This window comes from Sorex fumeus, unplaced genomic scaffold, assembly GCF_029834395.1.
Source record: "Sorex fumeus unplaced genomic scaffold, SorFum_2.1 ptg000030l, whole genome shotgun sequence".
Taxonomy (NCBI): domain Eukaryota; kingdom Metazoa; phylum Chordata; class Mammalia; order Eulipotyphla; family Soricidae; genus Sorex; species Sorex fumeus.
In genome coordinates this window covers 21085636-21105931 of record NW_026606087.1, presented here as the reverse complement: position 1 = coordinate 21105931, position 20296 = coordinate 21085636, and the positions used below count along the sequence as shown (strand labels likewise).

Here is a 20296-nt window from a genome sequence, read left to right as displayed (position 1 = left end):
AGGGGACGATATGGGATGCCGGGAACTGAACCTGGTTTGGCTGTGTGCGAGGCAGGTGCCCTTCCCACTGTGCTATGGCTCTGACCCCACTGGCATGTTGGCATGTAAGAAAACAGTACCTGGACAAAACTAAGGTCAGAGGGTAAAGAAAAGGTAAAAGGTAAAGGCCCTCCCGTTGTTTGTCGATTTGCTCGAGCGGGCCCAGTAACGTCTCCATTGGAGACTTTGTTGTTACTGTGTTTGGCAAATCGAATACGTCAGGGGTAGCTTGCCAGGCTCTCCGAGAGGGGCGGAGGAATCGAACTCGGGTCGGCCGTGTTGGCTGCGTGCAAGGCAAACGCCCTACCGCTGTGCTATCGCTCCAGCTTTGTATTGTCTTTAAATTGTACCAAGGTCAGCTAAAGAATATTGGGGAAATGAGAAAAACGTTTCATACCATTGTATAAAACAGACAAATCAACCAAAAAACCTTTTTCCATGTAAAGTTCTTCAGGACTTAATCTGAGGTAATGTCTCCATTGGTTTAAAAGAAAAAAATAATCTGGATTTTATAATAATGTAGAGGCAAGAAATAGTGGTAAGATGCCAAATGGGAAAGATCGAGAAAATAGGTGATATTTGAGCAAAGGGGTGAACTACAGACAGGCAATGTGTTTGTGAAAAGTGATGCTGTTACACATTCAAGTCCAGATCAGAACTAAGCTACCTCACGATAAGGCTTCATTGTCATTTCTTAGTGCTTTAATTTTGGGGAGTTTGGGTATAATTTCAAGTACGTCAGAACTGTTCTCAACCCTTGCATCTATTTCCTAACCCCCAAAATGAAGGAGATGGGACTAGATAGTACAGCACGTAGGGTGCTTGCCTTGCATGCGGCCGACCCAGGTTTGATCCTCACATCCCATCTGGTCCTTAGAGCACTACCAGGAGTGATTCCTGAATGCAGAGTTAAGGTGTTACGCCTGCGCACCACTGGCGTGGCCCCCAAAACCAAAACCCAAAAACAACAAAACCAAAAAAACAACAAAACCAAAAAACAACAAAACCCAAAAACCAACCTACCAGCCGAATAAAAATCCCAAAGGAACAGCTATTCCAACAAGCTTTATGTAAATAGAATTCTGATCATTTCTGCTCTAGCTAACCTAATACATTTCCACAGAGAGAAGCATCCATGATCTCTCTGAAAAACTGGAAAAACGTAGCATCTTTTTAAAGAGAGGACGACGCTCTGATGACTTCAAGGAAGCCACCAGTCATGTTGGCCACATCACTGGTGACAACTGAAGAAGTGCAAAGATCAAAAGAAAGAGCATGATCACCTTTGGTGAGAGGTGCCACCTCCTTGAGGGTCCTTGTGAGCCATCAGAAAGGGCACCAGATGATTGTCCACTCTGGCTGTGGCCACACACAGACTCCACAGAGCACCAGGCCAAGCCTGGTGCGTGACAAGTCCCAGAACCCAGGGCAGGTCTGAGCTTGCTTCTAACACTGCAAGGAGCACGGAGGCAGTGAAGGGTTGCTAGGAACCAAAGCTTTTTACCTTGAAAAACCATCCATGAGGTTGGATGGCAAAGGGTGTAAGTCAGTGCTGATAAGACGAATGTTGCTGCAGGGCTGGCCATCTGGGTATGGGGTTTTGCCAGTTCTCAGCTGACTTCCGTTATTGTTGCTTTTGTTTTGGGGTCACACTGGATGGTGCTCAGGGGTGACTCCCGGAGGGGTCTGGGGGACCATATGGGATGCCGGGAATTGAACTCAGGTCATGCGTGCAAGTGCTCTACCCCATTATCTCTTTAGCGCCTCTGAGCTGACTTTTAGTTATTTAATAAGATCTAGCAACTCTTGTCCAAAAAAAGATAAAATGGTTAACTTCCTACAACAGTACGAACTGTTAACTTGTTAAGAAAAGTCCATTTTGCCTCCCCAAGCATTCAGTATTTACACCAACATATACATTATGTCTCTTTCCTTTTGAGCATCTTGGGGAGAGCCAAGTTTAAAAAGGACAAATGCCATCACCCCCCAGCGAGCCCCACTCCTCATTCTATGTGTACAGTGCAGGACAGAATCACGGACGCCTGTTGGGGATGATCAGGGTGTATTGGGCGAGCGGGTCTTGGAGGGTTTCCGTGACGCAGTTGGCCGCAGCCACGGGAGCTGCTTTTGTTTTCCTGGTGGGATAACGCAGTCAGTGCTTCTTCAGAGGCTCAAACAGGATCACAGGCCAGATTCCCAAGAGAAACTGTTTGGAAAGAAGTTAGGAGAAGATGACAAGAGAAATCATGCCGGGCTACTCCTGAGGAGTGAGAAAGAGCCCTGGGCTGTGCCCGAGAGCTCGCTGTGTTTGCTCCACATGCTCAGGCAGCATATATGCCCAGCACAGTATATTTTCTCCACACTTGCTTGGTTTCTGTGACTGATTTATTTGTTTTTTTTTTTAATCATTTTTTTTTTTAGTGAAACACCATGAGGTACAGTTATAGACTTATAAATTTTTGTGCTTGGGTTTCAGTTATACAATGAGCAAATACCCATCCCTCCACCAGTGCCCATCCTCCCCCCCACCACGGGTCCTAGCATCCCTCCCACGCCCCATCCCCCCCATCCCACCCTGCCGCTGTGGCAGGGCATTCCCCCTTGTTCTCTCTCTCTTCTTTTGGGTACTGTGTTTTGCAAGAGAGGCATTGAGTGGCAATCATGTTTGGTCTATAAACTACTTTTAGCATGTCTCTCCCACCCTGGGAGGGTCTCACAACACCCTTCATTTGGTGATCTCTTCTCTATCTGAGCTTCCTTTTCACCTAGCACATGTGGCTGGCCTTCAAGTCATGGAGCAAAATTCCTGGTACTAATCTGAGCCATTCCTGGGTGTTAGTCTCCCGTTTTGTTGCTTTATGTTCCCCAGATGAATGCAATCTTTCTGTGTGTGACTAATTTATTTGAATCTATTAAATATTTTTTCTGTCAAGCATGGAGCTAGACTTTTTTTTTTTTTTTTTTGCTTTTTGGGTCACACCCCCGGCAATGCTCAGGGGACCATATGGGATGCTGGGAATTGAACCCGAGTTGGCCGCGTGCAAGGCAAACGCCCTACCCACTGTGCTATCACTCCAGCCCTGGAGGTGGACATTTAAATAATTTCAGTTCCTTTAAAACAACTGTGCAATGTGGATGTTTAATTTCCATTTTATTGATTTTTTTTTTTTTTTCAGTTTTGGGCCACACCTGGTGATGCTCAGGGTTTCCTCCTGGCTCTGCGCTCAGGCTTACTACTGGCAATGCTTGGGGGACCATATGGGATGCCAGGGAACGATCCTGGGTTGACCATGTGCAAGGCACGCATCCTACCTGCTGGACTACCATTCTGACTCCCATCCATTTTATTGTTGAAGAAATAAAGGCTTCATGAGTAAACCTTGCCCAAGGTTTCCTGGTCACAGTAAGTGGAACATATAAGACTTGAGGCACCTGGTTCCAACCTGTATCCCTCCGGTACTTCTCCCATGCTTTCTCTACTTCCCCCTCTGCCACATTTTCCCAGCACACACACACACACACACACACACACACACACACACACACACACACATGCAAGCACGGACTCACACACCCATGCACAAAGAGAAGAGATGGACTTACTTTCACTTTGGGCCTGGACCTCAGGTAAAGTGTTCTTGTATATAAACTGAAAGAGAACAGGGAAGGGGAAAGCTCTTTAGACTGAGTTTTAATTCCTACAAACTGGCTTGCTCACAAACTGAATTATAGTGCTTCTTATATGTGCAAAGGGAAAAAAAAGCAATATTGATATATCCTTGATTCATTTACTCTTGGTCTTGTGCTCTTAGTAGGATACTACGGAAGAAAGGGACCAGATCAATTCTCCCCCACCAATGTTCATAGTGTAGCTTCCACTCCTGATGGCTCTGATTCATCCACTGATCACTCACTTCATTTTTGATGATATATGATAGTAAAAATAAAAGATTTCGTCTCTCGCGGTTCCCTAACGATCAATATTGCACTGTGTCTGTCCCACAGCTCTTACCATTCTGGTTATCTCATACCAGAATTATAATTCTTGTTGAGCTAATATGCCTATTTCTGAAATACATGGTCCTTCCCTCACAATGGTTTGACGTATGATATTTCCTTTCAGCCCTGCAGTGGAGCCATGGTGCCACAGTGATCCATACTCATAGTGGCCATGCTTAGGATCTTGAGTTTGGACCCTTCAGCAGGTCCTGGTAGGCAGTACCAGTAGGCTCTCGTGTTGCTGAAGTGCCAGATAATCACACATTAGGGTGGACAGCCATTCCACATGTCAGTTTCAGTACAGTATTTAATAAATTCCAGGAGAGATTTGACACATTAGAGATTTTGCACAACTCTAGGCAAATATAAGTATTTTGACTTCTGTTCATTTGGATTAGGCTAAACTTTGATATTCAGGAGGATAAGTGTTTTAAATGCATTTTTCAACTCAACTGTATTTAACGTTTGCAATGAGTTGATTGCGATTTAGCCCCATCACTCGTCAAGAAAGATCTGGAATTTCATTGTCACCAACATAGATCATCAAAAGTGAAGTGGGCAACAACATGGGTGACCTTGGATGGTATTATGCTTACTGAAATAAGTCAGACAAAGACGATCATCATAGGATTTCACTCAGAAGAGGTAGACAGAGAAATCAAACAAATAAAATTAAATAAAACAAGAATAAACTTTTTTGACTTTTAAGACCAACTAGTGGTTATCAGAAGGTGAGGGAGAAGGGGGATGAATAAAGCAGATGAAAGAAGACAGGAGTTGGGTCTGGAGAAATCCTTTAGTGGCTGATCAAGGGTTTTGTACACACGAGGCCTGAGTTTGGTCCCCAGCTCCGTATGGTCCTGAGCAACACTGGGTGTGACACCTGAACGCAGAGCCAGGAGTAGCTCCCAAGCAGCACTGGTGTGGTAGGGTGAAGAGTAAAACAGGACTTTTAGTGGTGACATTGATATGGCACACATATGCCGATTTATTTTTATTTTTTTGGTTTTTGGGTCATACCCAGTGATACTCAGGAGTTACTCCTGACTGCCCTCAGGAATTGCTCCTGGCACTGCCCAGGGGATCAGTGCTAGGCAATGCCCTCTCTATTGTACTATCATTCCAGCCTCATATATGCTGGTTTTTAATGATGCACACCTGGGATACGTATAATGTTGTAATGAAATACAAAATTATTTCCATTTTATTTTATTTTTTGCTTTTTTGGGTCACACCCCACACTCCCGGCAGTGCTTGGGGGAACCATATGGGATTCTGGGGATCAAACCCAGGTTGGCTGCATGCAAGGCAAACACCCTCCCCACTGGACTATGGCTCCAGCCCCCCTATTATTTCCATTGTAAAGAATGAGAGAAAGGGGAAAATAGAAAGTACCTCCTACCTGAAAAGAATGTGAAGATAAGAGCCAAGGCCAGTTAAAACATGCCACCATGCATGAAACTGTGTGGCCACAGCGAAGACGGGTGGAATCTTCTTTCGGAAGCTCCTGGAGAGAGGAAAACACTATGTTGATGCCAAGTCTACAGCATCTGACATACCACCCGCAGACACGGCAACTCATCACTTTCCTTAAGTCTGTCGCTATACTGTTTCCTGGTTCCTTTCCTTTCCCTTTCTTCTTTTTTCCTTCTTTGGTAGTGTTGGGGAATGACCTCTGGGGCTTCACACATGTGAGGTGTGTACTCCACAAATGAGCCACATCCTGGCACCCCAAATATATATATATATATATATATATATATATATATATTGGATCAGATCGGATCACGGTCCTCCCATTGTTCATCAATTTGTTCAAGCGGGCCCAGTAACGTCTCCATCATGAGACTTGTTGTTACTGTGTTTGGCATATCGAGTATGTCACGGGTAGCTTGCTAGCCTCTGGCATATATGTATGACATATATGTAAGGAGGGGTATATATATACATATATATATACACATATATGTATATATATATATATCTTTAAAATAATGTAGGAGTACTGCTATTTATTCAGCCATTGATTAAGTTGACTGAATTGGGCATGAACTCCACACCCTAACTATATATATATATATATATAAAGGTAAAAGGTAAAGGCCCTCCCGTTGATCGTCGATTTGCTCGAGCGGGCCCAGTAACGTCTCCATTGGAGACTTTGTTGTTACTGTGTCTGGCATATCGAATACTCTCGGTAGCTTGCCGGGCTCTCCGAGAGGGGCGGAGGAATCGAACTCGGGTCGGCCATGTTGGCCGCTTGTAAGGCGAACGTCCTACCCGCTGTGCTATCGCTCCAGCATATACACACACACACACACACACATATATATATATATTTTTTTTTTCTTTTTGGGTCACACCCGGCGATGCACAGGGGTTACTCCTGGCTCTGCACTCAGGAATTATTCCTGATGGTGCTCAGGGAAACATATGGGATGCTGGGAATCGAACCCAGTCACCTGCGTGCAAGGCAAACGCCCTACCTGCTGTGCTATTGCTCCAGCAACTCAACACTCAGCTCTTGTCCAGAGTGATCATTTCCGACTACCATTGTCATAGTGGTCCCTTCTCTGTCCTAACTGCACTGCTCCCTCCCATTCCGTGGGCTCTTTGTAGTCTGGTTATCATTTCCTTTTGCAGTGCTGTAGTTTCTTAGTTTAATGTAGTCCCACTTGTTGATCTCTTTGCTTCCACTTGCTTGATCAGTGGTGTTTCATCCTTGAAGATGCCTTTAGCTTCGATGTCATGGAGGGTTCTGCCTACATTTTCCTCTATGTATTCTGGATTCAGGTCTGATGGGGAGGCCTTTAATTTACTGACTTGACTTTTGTGCCTGGCATTAGAAAGAGGTCTATTCTTGCTGTGCTTCATATTTCTTGCTCCTTTATTAAAGACTAAGTAACCATATATTTGAGGGTCTGTGTCAGGATATTGAACTCTATTCCATTGATCTGAGCGTCTCTCTTTATTCTAATACCATGCTGTTTTAATTACTGTACCTTTGTAGTACAATTTTAAGTTGGGGAAGGGGATGCTTCCCATTTTCTTTTCCCCAAGGATTGCTTTAGCTATTCGTGAGGATTTAGTTCCATATGAATTTCAGGAGTGCTTGATCTATTTGTTTGAAAAATGTCATGGGTATCCTTATAGGGACCTCAGTGAATCTGTATCTGGGTTTTTATTTTTTGATTTTAATTTTTTTTGCTTTTTGGGTCACACCTGGCAATGCACAGGGGTTCCTCCTGGCTCTGCACTCAGGAATTACTCCTGGCGGTGCTCAGGGGACGATATGGGATGTTGGGAATCGAACCTGGGTTAGCCATTGCAAGGCAAACGCCCTACCCACTGTGCTATCTCTCCAGCCCCATGGGTTTTTAATTTAGATTCTATTATTTACATCACATTAACAATCTCACTCATTAGCGGGGAAAGGTCAACTAGAAACATACAATTATTATTTTTATGGCTATTCTTATAAATTTGTTTGTTTTGGGCTACACCTAGACATGCCAAGGGTACTCTTGGTTCTGCACTCAGGAATCATTCCTGGTGGTGCTTGGGGGACACTATGGGATGCTAAGGGTCGAACCCGGGTCATCTGTGTGCAAGGTAAACACCCTACCTGCTGTACCATCACTCCAGCCCCTATCAAAAATTTTTGAGACAATTAGCACCCTTGAGAACATTCTTTGTGGGGCATAGTCTGAATTTTACAGATTGTCTTTCTGTGTTTTTTTTAGCAATATAGTCCTCTATTCACTGTGTTTACTCAGAACTGTTAGGTCACCAAATATCTAGTTGGAAAGACCCAGCAGTTAAACCTAGTTAACACCTGCATTTTAAGACCTCCAAACACAGTATCTCAGTGGCAGAGCAAAGTTCAGGCCCCTAAGTCAGAGATCCACTTAACAGAATTGCCGACAAGAGGGTAGAATTGAGGTGCCAGAGAGACTATAGAGATGCTAAAAATCTTGCTTTGCCTGTGGCTTACCCTGGTTTGACACTCAGCACTGTATGGATTGACCCCTGATCCAAGAGCACTGCTGGATGTGGCTCCAGCAATAAAAAGAATGTGGAAGAAATATTTCCTTGCTTTTTAACGAAAATAATATTAAGGATATTAAAGTACAAAATTATGTAGGGCTGGAGCGACAATACAGCTGGTAGGGCGTTTGCCTTGCATGCAGCTGACCAGGTCGACCCAAGTTTGATTCCTCCGCCCCTCTTGGAGAGCCTGGCAATCTATCGAGAGTATCTCGCCCACACAGCAAAGCCTGGCAAACTACCCATGACATATTCGATATGCCAAACATAGTAACAAGTCTCACAATGATACTGGGCCCACTCTCGCAAATCAACGAACAACGGAAGGACAGTGACAGTGGCAGTGATTTAGTACTATTTATTACAAATCCTCTACTCATTCTTTTTTTTTTCAGTCACTCTAATACATTAGGTAGATTTCAGACATAGACAACATTTGACTGTCACTGTCACTGTCCTCCCACTGTTCATCGATTTGCTCAAGCAGGCCCAGCAACGTCTCCATCATGAGACTTGTTACTGTGTTTGGCATATTGAATACGTCATGGGGAGCTTGCCAGGCTTTGCCGTGCGGGCGAGATACTCTCAGTAGCTTGCCGGGCTCTCTGAGAGGGGCGGAGGAATCGAACTCGGGTCAGTCATGTTGGCCGCTTGCAAGGCAAACGCCCTACTCACTGTGCTATCGCTCCAGCCTAGCACACAAAAATCCCTACTAATGTGCAGAAATTTTGTTTGGTCCCAATTTGGGGTTAATTGAAAATATTCTCAGAATTTATCGTGCTGTGCATGTCTTTCAAATTTCAACACCGGCAAAGATTAATTTTAAGGCCCTCATGATTCTATAATACCTAATGGAATTTTCTGCCCAACAGTTGCTTCCTAAAATACTTCTCAAAGATTAATAAAAATGTATCTTACCTCAGTGAATCACAGAAGATGTTATCTATGTTCCACAATAAAAATCCCAATAAAAATACACCTAAGGATGTATAGCCCAGTCCTCTCAGCCAAGGATAAACCCTGTGGGAAAGAAGAGAAAAAGCAACATGCAATTTTGTTGAGTCATTTCACTGTCAGAGACTAAAGTCATTCCTTTCCTGGGAGAGACCTGTCAGCTTCAAAGCAAACCTACCCATTCAGTTCCTTAATATGTTTGTCTACAGCACTTAATCAGTGAAAGGCATCAGGGAAATATGTACCACAAAGACTTGCTAAGCATACCAGAGAGGTGGCAGGAAGTGCCTGAGAATCCCATCAGGGTGGGAGAACAGAATCAAGGATGAGTAAGTGACCTGGTCTGTGTCAAGAACAATAGTCAGCTTAGTAAGCAACACACACACACACACACACACACACACACACACACAGATACATGAACTGTAAAGGGAGGGGTATAGATAGACACATAATCATATATAAACACATGTATCAATAAAATCTTCAAATAAACCATATGTAGCAAGCATTCTTAATCTTACTTATAAAAAACTAAAATTTAATAAATTTACCCGATATATATACATATATATACATTTATATATATATTTTTTGGGGTTGGGCACATCAGTAGTGCTCAGGAGTCACTCCTGGCAGTGCCAGGGGAACCAACTATGGTGCTGAGAATTTTTTTTTCCACTTTTTTGGGGGAAAAAAACCCACCCAGTGATGTTCAGAGTTATTCCTGGCTTTGCACTCAGGAATTACCCCTGGCGGTGCTTGGGGGACTACATGGGATGCCGGGAATTGAACCTGGGATGGCTGTGTGCAAAGCAAATGCCCTATCCGCTGTTGTGTCACTCCGGCCCTGGTGCTGGGAACTGAACCACAGTTGACCACAGAAAGGCATGTACACATGGAAAGTATCATGCTAAGCGAAATGAGTCAGAAAGAGAGGGATGGACAAAGAAAGATTGCATTCATCTGGGGAATATAAAGAAACAAAATATGAGATTAATACCCAAGAATAGCTGAGATCAACACCAGGAGGATTACTCCATAGCTTAGAGGCCAGCCGGGTATCCTAGAGGAAAGGGCAGTTCAGATGGAGAAGGGAGCACCAAATAAAGGGTGTTTGGAGGATCCTCCCAGGAGGGGAGATGCATGTCGAAAGTAGACTATGGACTGAACATGTTTGCCACTCAAAGCCTCTTTTGCAGACCACAACACCCAAAAGGAGAGAGAGAACACAGGGGATTGCCCTGCCACAGAGGCAGCGTGGGATGGGGGGGATGGGGGTGGGAGGGATTTTATCCATGGTGGTGGAAAATGGGCACTGGTGGAGGGATGGGTATCTGATCATTGTATAATCGAAACCCAAGCACAAAAAATTGTAAATCTACAACTGTACCTCATGGTGTTTCACTAAAAATAAAAAATAAATAAATAAATAAAAAATAAATTAAAAAAAAAGAAAGGCATGTACATGAGCACACACGCACGCATACACACAAAGTTTGGTTGTTGGACCTGTGATACTCAGGTATTCTAGCTCTGCACTGGGATCACTACTCTTCAGAATCAAGGGACCATATGGGATGCTGGGAATCGAACCTGGATGGTTGTGTGCAAGGTAAGTGCCTTACCTGCTGTCCTATCTCTCTGGCCCCTGTCCCTGATGTATATACTCGACAGCCACAATGAGGTATTCCATTGAATTATATTAAATGGCATATATTTAAAGTAGCCACCTATGTATATTCATGAAACCAATACCCAAACCCATCATCTCCAAAAGCCTAGACTGTATTTGTGAGAATATTATATCAATGGGATAAAAATGCAGTACAAACTCTTCGTATGGCTTCTTTCATTGGTGTAATTATTTTGAAGCTGACTGACCAACGTATTAATAATTCATTTCCTTATGCTGCCGAGTTATACTCTACTGAGTGGGCCACAATTTACGTGTCCAAATGTTGGTGGTCATTTGTATTGTTTAGAGTATTTCACCGTTACAAATAAAGTAGCTATATAAGTAAGACTTTGTATGGACATACGCACCAATTTTTCTGGGTAAAAATTGAGGAGAGATTGGTTGGGGCATATGGAATGCTAATATTAAACTTTAATTTAAGACACTACTGCATGTTTTCAGTATGTGATGATGTACCATTTTACATTCCCACCACACTGTTTGAGTGTTTATAAGTCTATATCCTCACCAATACTGGATGCAGCATTAACTGTTCGCATTTCAGTTCCTCTCACTTAGGAGTACAGTGGCATCTCACGATCTTGCTGTGGTTTTAAAGTGCATTTCCCTAATGATGCTTTTGTGGTGGGAGGGTGGGTGGGGGGATGGTGGCAGTTTCAGGGTTTGATCTATGTCTCATGTATGTCAGGCAAGTGCTTTGCCACCGAGCCGTACCCTGGTCCTCCCTAGTGACTCTTACACATAAGTACCTTTCAGTTGCTTATTTGTCACTCACACATCTTCTTTGACACAGTATTTGCAAAATTTCTGCCCATTATAAAAATTGTTATTTGCCTCATTATTGAGTTATAGTTTTAAATATATATATTCTAAATATAACTCTTTATTGGATATATATGTGTGACCCACCTTTCATTTTATTAAGACAGTTTGTGTGTGTGTGTGTGTGTGTGTGTGTGTGTGTGTGTGTGTAGCATTGGCTCATGCCCAGCAGTGCTCAGGGCCTGGCTGTGCTTGGTGGGTGGCAGGGGAGGCATTAGTCGTGCTGGGATACAACTGGGTTGACTTCATGTGAGGCAAGCATTACCTTCTCTACTATCTCTCCAGCCCCCTTAAGTGTCCTTTGAAGAACAAAATTTTATTTGCTAAAATTTGCTTTATTGATTTCCCCTTTATTATTTGAGCTTTATATATCTGAACAATTTAGAATTTTTAAACTGAGGTAAAATTGATGTATAACATTGCATTGGTTTCAGTTATAGACTATAACAATTGGGAGGCTGGAGCAATACTACAGTGAGTAGGGCATGTGCCTTGCACACATGGGTTTGATCCCCAGCGCCACGGATAACCCTCTGAGCACCACCTGGACTGATCCCTGAGCACAGAGCCAGGAGTAAGCCCTGAGCACTGCTGTGTGACTCAAAAGCTAAAAATAAAAGAATATAAAAATTGGATATTTGTATATATACTGTAAAATGGTCACCATAATAAACCTAGTTAACATCCATTTTTTATGTCCTATTTAATAGGTACCTAACCAAAGATCAAAAAGGCCCGGAATTTTTTTCTAAATATTTTAGGATACAGCTCACTTCCGGTAACTTTTCATATTGGTGTAAAGTTTAAGATCATTAAAATTAATAGGAATGTTGCAGCACAATTTACTGAAAACATTATTTTCTCTGCACAGAATTACCTTAGCATGTTTATGGGGCTGGCGAGATAGTGCGGTGGGAAAGGCACTTGACTGTGTGCACCTGACCTGGGTTCAACCCCCGGCATCCCATTGGTCCCCAGAGTACTGCCACGAGTGATCCCTGAGCATTGTTGGGTGTGAACCCTTCCACCACAAAAAAAAAAAGAATTATCCTAACATATTTAAAATCAGGTCAGTATGCATATGAAGTCTCTTTTGGGACGGTCTACTGCTCTCTATTTCTTTTTCTTTAGTTTTGGGTGATGCTCAGGGCTTAGCCCTATCTCTGTACTCAGCAATCACTCCTGGCAGGGTCAGGGGGAACAAATGGGGTGCCAGGGATCGGATCCGGGTCAGACATGTGCAAGGCAAGTGCTTTAAACTCTGAGTTATATTTCTCCAGTTCTGTTACAGCTTTTAAGAGTTTATTTTAACCCCGATTTGTGAGGACAGAGAACTGGTTCCAGGAAATAGCTGCACACGGTGTGGACAGCCTCAGCACAAGGGTTGACAGGGCATCTTAGAGGGTTGCAGTGCAGAACAGATACTGAGACACAACTGGTGGGTATGGAACGCTCTCCTTCCTGAGACTAAGCTTACTTACCCTGGCCTCTCTTCAGCTCTCAGCATTTGTTCAAATCAAAATTCTTCTGTGGGGTGAAATGAATGTCTTTGGTTATCCAGGTGGCAGGAGAGAGCAAGAACTTCGTCAGCATGTGGTACATGCAAGCGAGTCCTGATAAGACTCTGAGGACAAGCTACCCCTACTGATAGCAGGTTGAAGAGGGTACAGTGCAGAAGACCCTCAGTGTCTGTGTTGGAAGCCACTCTGCTTCATTCTAGACTGGCTGCCTCTCTAGAGTCGGAAAGATCCTGCCTTGACCTTCACCATGGGAATTCCTTCATCTGCAGTGAATCTTCATGTCTCGTATCTTTTCTTCCTTTGGTTTACATTCTCACGGTAGTTAAATGTGAACTCCGAAAGGCAATAATTCATGGGATAAGTTTTGTTTCTTCTTCTTCTTTTCTTTTTTCTCAGAGCTTAAATGTATGAAAACATATCTTGGTCCTATATTTTGTCGATAGTTTAGATGGGTATAGAATTTTCTGGTAGAAGTCCAGCTTCCAATTTTGCTTTAAGTTCAAAGTCATTCTGGTTTTTGATCCTAATGGACCTGTTGTATACCTTTTGTCTAACTATAAATTAAATTTGTGGAATTTCTCTTGTTTAGTATCCTAAAACTAGCACAGATCTATTTCCATTAGTTGTGCTGAATAGTCTGTGGCTTAAAAAAATCTAATTACTCATGTCTTTCAATTGTAAGATATGTATTTGTTGTTGTTTTGGGGTCACACCTGGTGGTATTGAGGGCTTCTGGTTTGGTGCTCCGGTGGACTTCTGGTGGACTCTGAGGGCTTCTGGTTTGGTGCTCCGGTCCACTTCTGGTGGACTCTGAGGACCATATGGGGTAGTGGCAGCTGAACTTGGGTCAGCTATGTACAAGGCAAGCAAATTACCCACTGTATTATTGCTCCAGCTCCAATTTAAAGACTCTGTTTTCAACTTTAAGATATTTCTGATCCATGAATAGGATTGAGTGGGAGGGCATATAATTAGCATGCATGAAGCCCTGAGTTTGATTATGGCACAACATGGTCTCCAGGTATGTACTGCCAGGTACGGCCCCTATTAAATATTAAAGAATTTTAAGCTATTTCTTCAGTTACTTTGGTGATGATTCCTCTTTTCCATTTTCTCTTTACTTCCACCTTTAATTTTGGTCATTCTGTTTTAGCACAGTAATATTTTACAGAGACTTTTTTTTTGTAGACTTACAAATTTTTCTGCTTGGGTTTCAGTTATACAATGATTGCGTACCCATCCCTCCACCAGTGTCCATTCTCCACCACCAATGATCCCAGTATCCCTCCCCCCCAAAAAAAAATCAGAAGAAAGGCGATAAGGGAAGCAGAAAAGTCAAGATAAGTACAAAGCTGAAAAAAAGAAGCAGAAATAGCTAAACATTTTTAAAGTGAATTATTTTTATTTCAAATTTAAATTTGAAATAAAAAGTAACCCACAGTTATTAATCATTTAAAACAAGGGGCTGGAGCGATACCACAGCGGGTAGGGTGTTTGCCTTGCACGCAGCAGACCCGGGTTCGATTCCCAGCATCCCATATGGTCCCCCGAGCACCGCCAGGAGTAATTCCTGAGTGTATGAGCCAGGAATAACCCCTGCGCATTGCCGGGTGTGACCCAAAAAGCAAAAAAATAAAAAAAAAATAAATAAAACAAGTGTGTTTTATTTTGAACTGTATTAATCAGGAAACCTCTTACTCAGGACATCAGTTCTCTGTCCATTATCCTTGCCCCTTTGCTGCTGTTGTGATGGTGACGGGGAGGCTCACCCACACTTGGCTGTGGTGTTCACTGGGATTTGCATACTTGATCACAGTGCTCACACACAGCTCGTTACAGTGCACTGCACATCACGTGCTTTGTTGTGGCACCATGGATCTCAAAGGGGGTACCTCTGGGATCACACTCAGCAAGTATGATGGTGTCAGGGATTAAACTACACTCATGCCTTCCAGGCAGGGGCATTCCCACTGGGCTATTTAAATCAACCAGTTCTGTTGAACTTTGCTTAAAGTTTGTATCTGATTTAATACTTATTCCAGGTATGTTTACAGTGGTAGGGCATTTGCCTTGTGTTCAGCCGGTCCAGCTGAGCCAGGTTTGATTCCTTCGCCCCTCTCGGAGAGACCGGCAAGCTACCGAGAATATCTCGCTTGCATGGCAAAGCCTGGCAAGCTACCCATGACGTATTCAATATGTCAAACACAGTAACAGCAAGTCTCACAATGGAGATGTTATTGGGCCCGCTCGAGCAAATGGATGAACAACGGGAAGACAGTGCAGTGCTACAGTGCTTAAAAGACCATTACTTGTTAAGTGTTTTACTGAATATTTTAGTTATTGCATTACTTAAACTTTATCAGAATTCTCTCCCGGCCCCAAACCAACCCATTATCACCGGGGCACCCCAGGTGAAGCAGGTGCAGTCTCCCCGCCTACTCCAGATGGAATTGTGGTAACCAAGAGCTTTCACAAGCAAGGCCCAGGTATGTGGGTTCAGGACTAAATCTCCAGGTTGCATGATGGCAGAGGACCCAGGCTGTCCCTCCTCAGGTCACCGCCCACCCAGAAGACTGGCTGTCAAACCCACAATTTGCCCCCAGACACCATCTTAGCACACCAATAACCCTGGCCCAGAGACTCCCAATTGAATCCCAAAGTGGATGAGTGCCATACAGAGATGTCTCCGGAACCCAACCATTTACAATCTAGAAATTTACATTTACAATCATGGCCGTGTGAGCTCTTGTGATATTCTAAATGAGATATTGAAATATATTATCTAGACTCTGCCCCTGGCAGGTAGGCTTGACTGGTGGTGGGAAAATTCGAGCAAAATGAATGCCCAAAATTAGAGAGGGAGTATTGGGGAAATTGGCTGCCATAGAGGCAGGATGAGGCCTGCAATGTGTGTGTGTGTGTGTGTGTGTGTGTGTGTGTGTGTGTGATACTTGGGACATTGATGGTATAAAATGTGCACTGATGGAGGGATGGGTGTTCCATCATTGTATGGCTGAATCTCAAACATGAAAGCTTTGTAACTATCTCACAGTGATACAATAAAATAAAAAAGGGAAGATGTAAGGATTTCTAAAAATGCAACTGGAAAAGAAGAGAATCAATTTCACTTAGAAAATGGGAGAGAGATATGATCCAATCACATGCAGATAGCAAATAAACGTACTAAGTTTAACAGATTCAGTCATCAGGAAAGTGAGAATTGAAGCCACAATAGGGTGGCTTCTACCTGGTGTTGGCAGGGAGGGCACAAGGCACAGGGAATGGCAGATGGAAGATACAGGAAGTTGGGCAATGTTGAGAAAAATGAAACATGATGAATACAACCCTAACAACTCCACTTAAATATTTATTTCATAGAAACAAAAACTTACATTCCCAGAAAGATGTGTAAACAAATGTTCAGAGCTATTCTATTCCTGAGCATCAAAAACTGGATGCAGTCCAGGTGTGTCTGAACAGGTGAGCAGCTACACTGCAGTATGAGCATATGGTGCCATGCTCAGCCACAGGACTGATATACTCAGCGGTTTGCATGATCAACAGTAAATCAGGCTGAACACAAAAGGCTAGTTCCAAAGGTTCAATATACTGCCTGCTTCCACTTTATCTAATATTCTTGATATGTAAAAATATCAAGGAAATAATATACAAATGGAGGAGCTGTACAGCTGGTAGGGCACTTGCCTTGCACATGGCTGACTCGGGTTCAATCTCTGACATCCAATATGGTCCCCTGAACATCGCCAGGACTGATTCCTGAGTGCAGAGCCAGGAGTAATTCCCGAGCGCCACCAAAAAGACCAAAAAAAAAAAAACAAAAACAAAAACAAAAAAAAACCCAACCCCTCCCAAAAAAAACCTCAAAAAACAAAGCAAAAAAAAAAAAGGTAAAAACAAAATAAAAGACAACATACTGGGGTTAAGGAGGAGCAGGCAGGCGGAAGGGAAGAAGACATTGCTGTAAAGGACCACATGAGGATGCTATGGTGATGGAATGTTCTGTATTTCCACACTATCACTGCCAAATCCTGCCTGTAATATTGTTCTGCATTTTGGAGGAAATTGTTACAGGCTAACGAGGATTTTTATTATTTCTTGAAAACGTATGGGCTTCTATAACTACCTCAAAACAAAGTGTTAAATCATATTTATTCACTGACACCCACTGTACGGCTATGCCCTGGGTAATATGGATATTTCTTACTTAATCTCCATGTGTTCAATAAAAAGTGAGTCTATTTCCCATCTTTATGAAACTCAGATTCATTGTGATATTCATGGCCATCTTGATAGTTATTACAACATAGGGATATCCTAGTCAAGTAGTTTGAGAAAAAGAAAAACACTTTTAAACTATAGAATACTTTAAGGTCCTTAAAATACACTGATATCATATAATATTCTAGAGAACTTCATCAGAGCAGCTTTCCTCAAATTTTTTTAGTTTTCGGGCTTGTTTTCACATGCTTATTAACTTGCTTAAAGAACTAGTATTGGGGCTGGAGTGATAGCACAGTGGGTAGGGCATCTGCCTTGCACGCGGCCAACCGGAGTTCGATTCCCAGCATCCCATATGGTTCCCCTGAGCACTGTCAGGAGTAATTCCTGAGTACAGAGCCAGGAGTAACTCCTGTGCATCGCTGGGTGTGGCCAAAAAAAAAAAAAAAAGAAACTAGCATTTCTGGGACCAGAGAGATAGTACTGGACCCCCAAATCGGCCCCTGAGACCCACAGGAGTAATCCCTGAGCACAGAGCCAGGAGTAAGTCCTGAGCACTGCTGGGTCTGGCCTCCAAAACAAACAAACAAACAAACGTAGCATTCCTTAAAATCATAATGCTGATCCATAAATGCTATGTTATAATATTGAATCATAAATGTTGTGCTATAATTTCCTATCATTAGCCCAGTTGGAGCTGGTTTCTTATGTGTTACTTCAATTTTGACAATAGGTTTACCACCTGAAACTATTCTGCGCATAGTGTTGCTGATCAAACTACTTACCATGTAACAATATAAATAGATCGAAGTACTAGGGTGAAGACCAACATTCCATACATGACCTGAACAAGAAAGGAAAAATGAAGTTAGTACATCCAATACTCTTGTGAGAGAAAGCGTATGCTACCTACAAAAATATCTCTCCTAATTAAATGTAAATATTATCTTTCATTACATTTCTTAAAAAGGAGTTTTTAGAAGCCAGAGTGATAGTACAGGTGGTATGGTTCTTGCCTTGCATGTGGCCAACCTCAGTTCAATTCCCAGCACCCTAAATGATCCTCCAAGCACCGCCAGGAGTGATTCCTGAGCACAGAGCCAGGAATAAGCCCTGAAAACCACTCGGTGTAGCCCCCAAACAAAATAAAACAAAATTTTTTTTTAAATGTGTAATTACATAATAAAGAATCATTTAACCCTTTGAGAAAAATTTAAGCATCTGCTTGAGAATTATTCTCTCTCTCTCCTCTCTCTCTCTCATAGAGAATAACCAGTATCAGGTTATTTTAATTTAAATTAATTTAAATTTTGTATAGTTAAATAATTTTTTTTAAGTGGGACCAGAGAGGACAATGGGTAGCTGATGGTACTCAGGGGTCATTTCTGATAATGCTTAGGGGGCCCTATGTGCTGTGGGAGTTGATCCAGGTCTGCTGCACGATCTCTCCAGCCCCGTGTCTTGATGTTTTATATTGTTTCTTTCATCAGGACTTGACATGATCTTGCTTAGTATTTCTGGGCTCTCTATTAAATGAAATCCAATGAATAATTAGTAGAACTGTTCTAGATCCTGGGATATAAAATGTGAATAAAGGGTTACTATTCAGCTGCGAGTAATGCAGGCCTCGTTGGGAAAGACCCTGGTCACCCGGCCTTGGACAGGACAATTAAGCAAATGTTCTAAGTTCATTTAACGTGAGCTTTGGCCGTTACGAAAGGCTGAACCCAAATTTGAAGCTTGGGGCCCATATGGAGAGAGTATATAAGAGACACACCACCAAGAATGCTAGGAAAAATGGATTATTGTTGCTTTGGGTTACAGTGACTCCCACAACACTTGGTTTTTCTCTCTTGCAGCAGTATGTGAACCTCAGGTGGACATCTGAAAGGGCCAAAGAAGCGGTTTAGGAATCGCTCTGCATCTAATGATGAGATAAAAATGTGACGTCTCAGGACTTTACCACTTGACTCACTATGTGGGAAAAGTACCTGTGTCTCGAATAGAAAAGGGCTCAACAATTCTAAGCTGTGCAAACCGTCTCTTAAAGCCCAGCTACTCAAAAAGATAATTTGGTAGTAATCAAAGGTCTCTCTTCCATGAAGTTATTTTTTTTTTAAAGTGATTCCATGCTGTGAGTAAAGGTATTACTGTTAGACACGTTTTGCGTGAAGGTATGACTGTTAAAGAACGTGGTTTTCAAACTGCCTTTGCTAGTACACTAGGTTCCCACAAGCTAGACCAACGTGTTCACCAGCTAAAGTCAAATAATGGTGGTCTTTGTCCCAGGTCTAAAAAATCTTGATAGAGTGTTATTTTTTTTCCCTTTATTTTTATTTTATTTTATTTTTTTTTTACAGTTGTAGATTTACAATTTTTTGTGCTTGGGTTTCGATTATACAATGATCAGATACCCATCCCTCCACCAGTGCCCATTTTCCACCACCATGGATAATATCCCTCCCACCCCCATCCCCCCATCCCCCCTGCCTCTGTGGCAGGGCAATCCCCTGTGTTCTCTCTCTCCTTTTGGGTGTTGTGGTCTGCAAAAGAGGCATTGAGTGGCAAACATGTTCAGTCCATAGTCTACTTTCGACATGCATCTTCCCTCTTTACAATAGCCAGAAACTGGAAGAAACCTGAATGCCCAAGAACAGATGACTGGTTAAAGAAACTTTGGTACATCTACACAATGGAGTACTATGTAGCTGTTAGAAAAGATGAAGTCATGAAATTTACATACAAGTGGTACAACATGGAAAGTATCATGCTAAGCGAAATGAGTCAGAAAGAGAGGGATAGACATAGAAAGATTGCATTCATCTGGGGGATATAAAGTAACAAAGTATGAGATTAATACCCAAGAATAGCTGAGATCAGCACCAGGAGGATTACTCCATAACTTAGAGACCAGCCGGGTATCCTAGAGGAAAGGGCAGCTCAGATAGAGAAGGGAGCACCAAATAAAGGATGTTTG

General features: G+C 42.6%; 1 protein-coding gene across 1 annotated transcript in view; it reads right to left on the bottom strand.

Moving 5' to 3' along the window:
• Positions 1-1772: 1772 nt before the first annotated feature.
• ACER3 (alkaline ceramidase 3) overlaps positions 1773-20296 on the bottom strand; it is a 100556-nt gene continuing 82032 nt past the window's right edge. The window contains exons 7-11 of the mRNA XM_056116046.1: positions 18105-18163; positions 9004-9105; positions 5441-5545; positions 3643-3688; positions 1773-2245 (exon numbers count right to left, since the gene is read on the bottom strand). Of these exons, the coding sequence (XP_055972021.1) occupies positions 2192-2245; positions 3643-3688; positions 5441-5545; positions 9004-9105; positions 18105-18163 (366 nt within the window). The 3' untranslated portion in view covers positions 1773-2191. The remainder of the gene's footprint in view (positions 2246-3642; positions 3689-5440; positions 5546-9003; positions 9106-18104; positions 18164-20296) is intronic.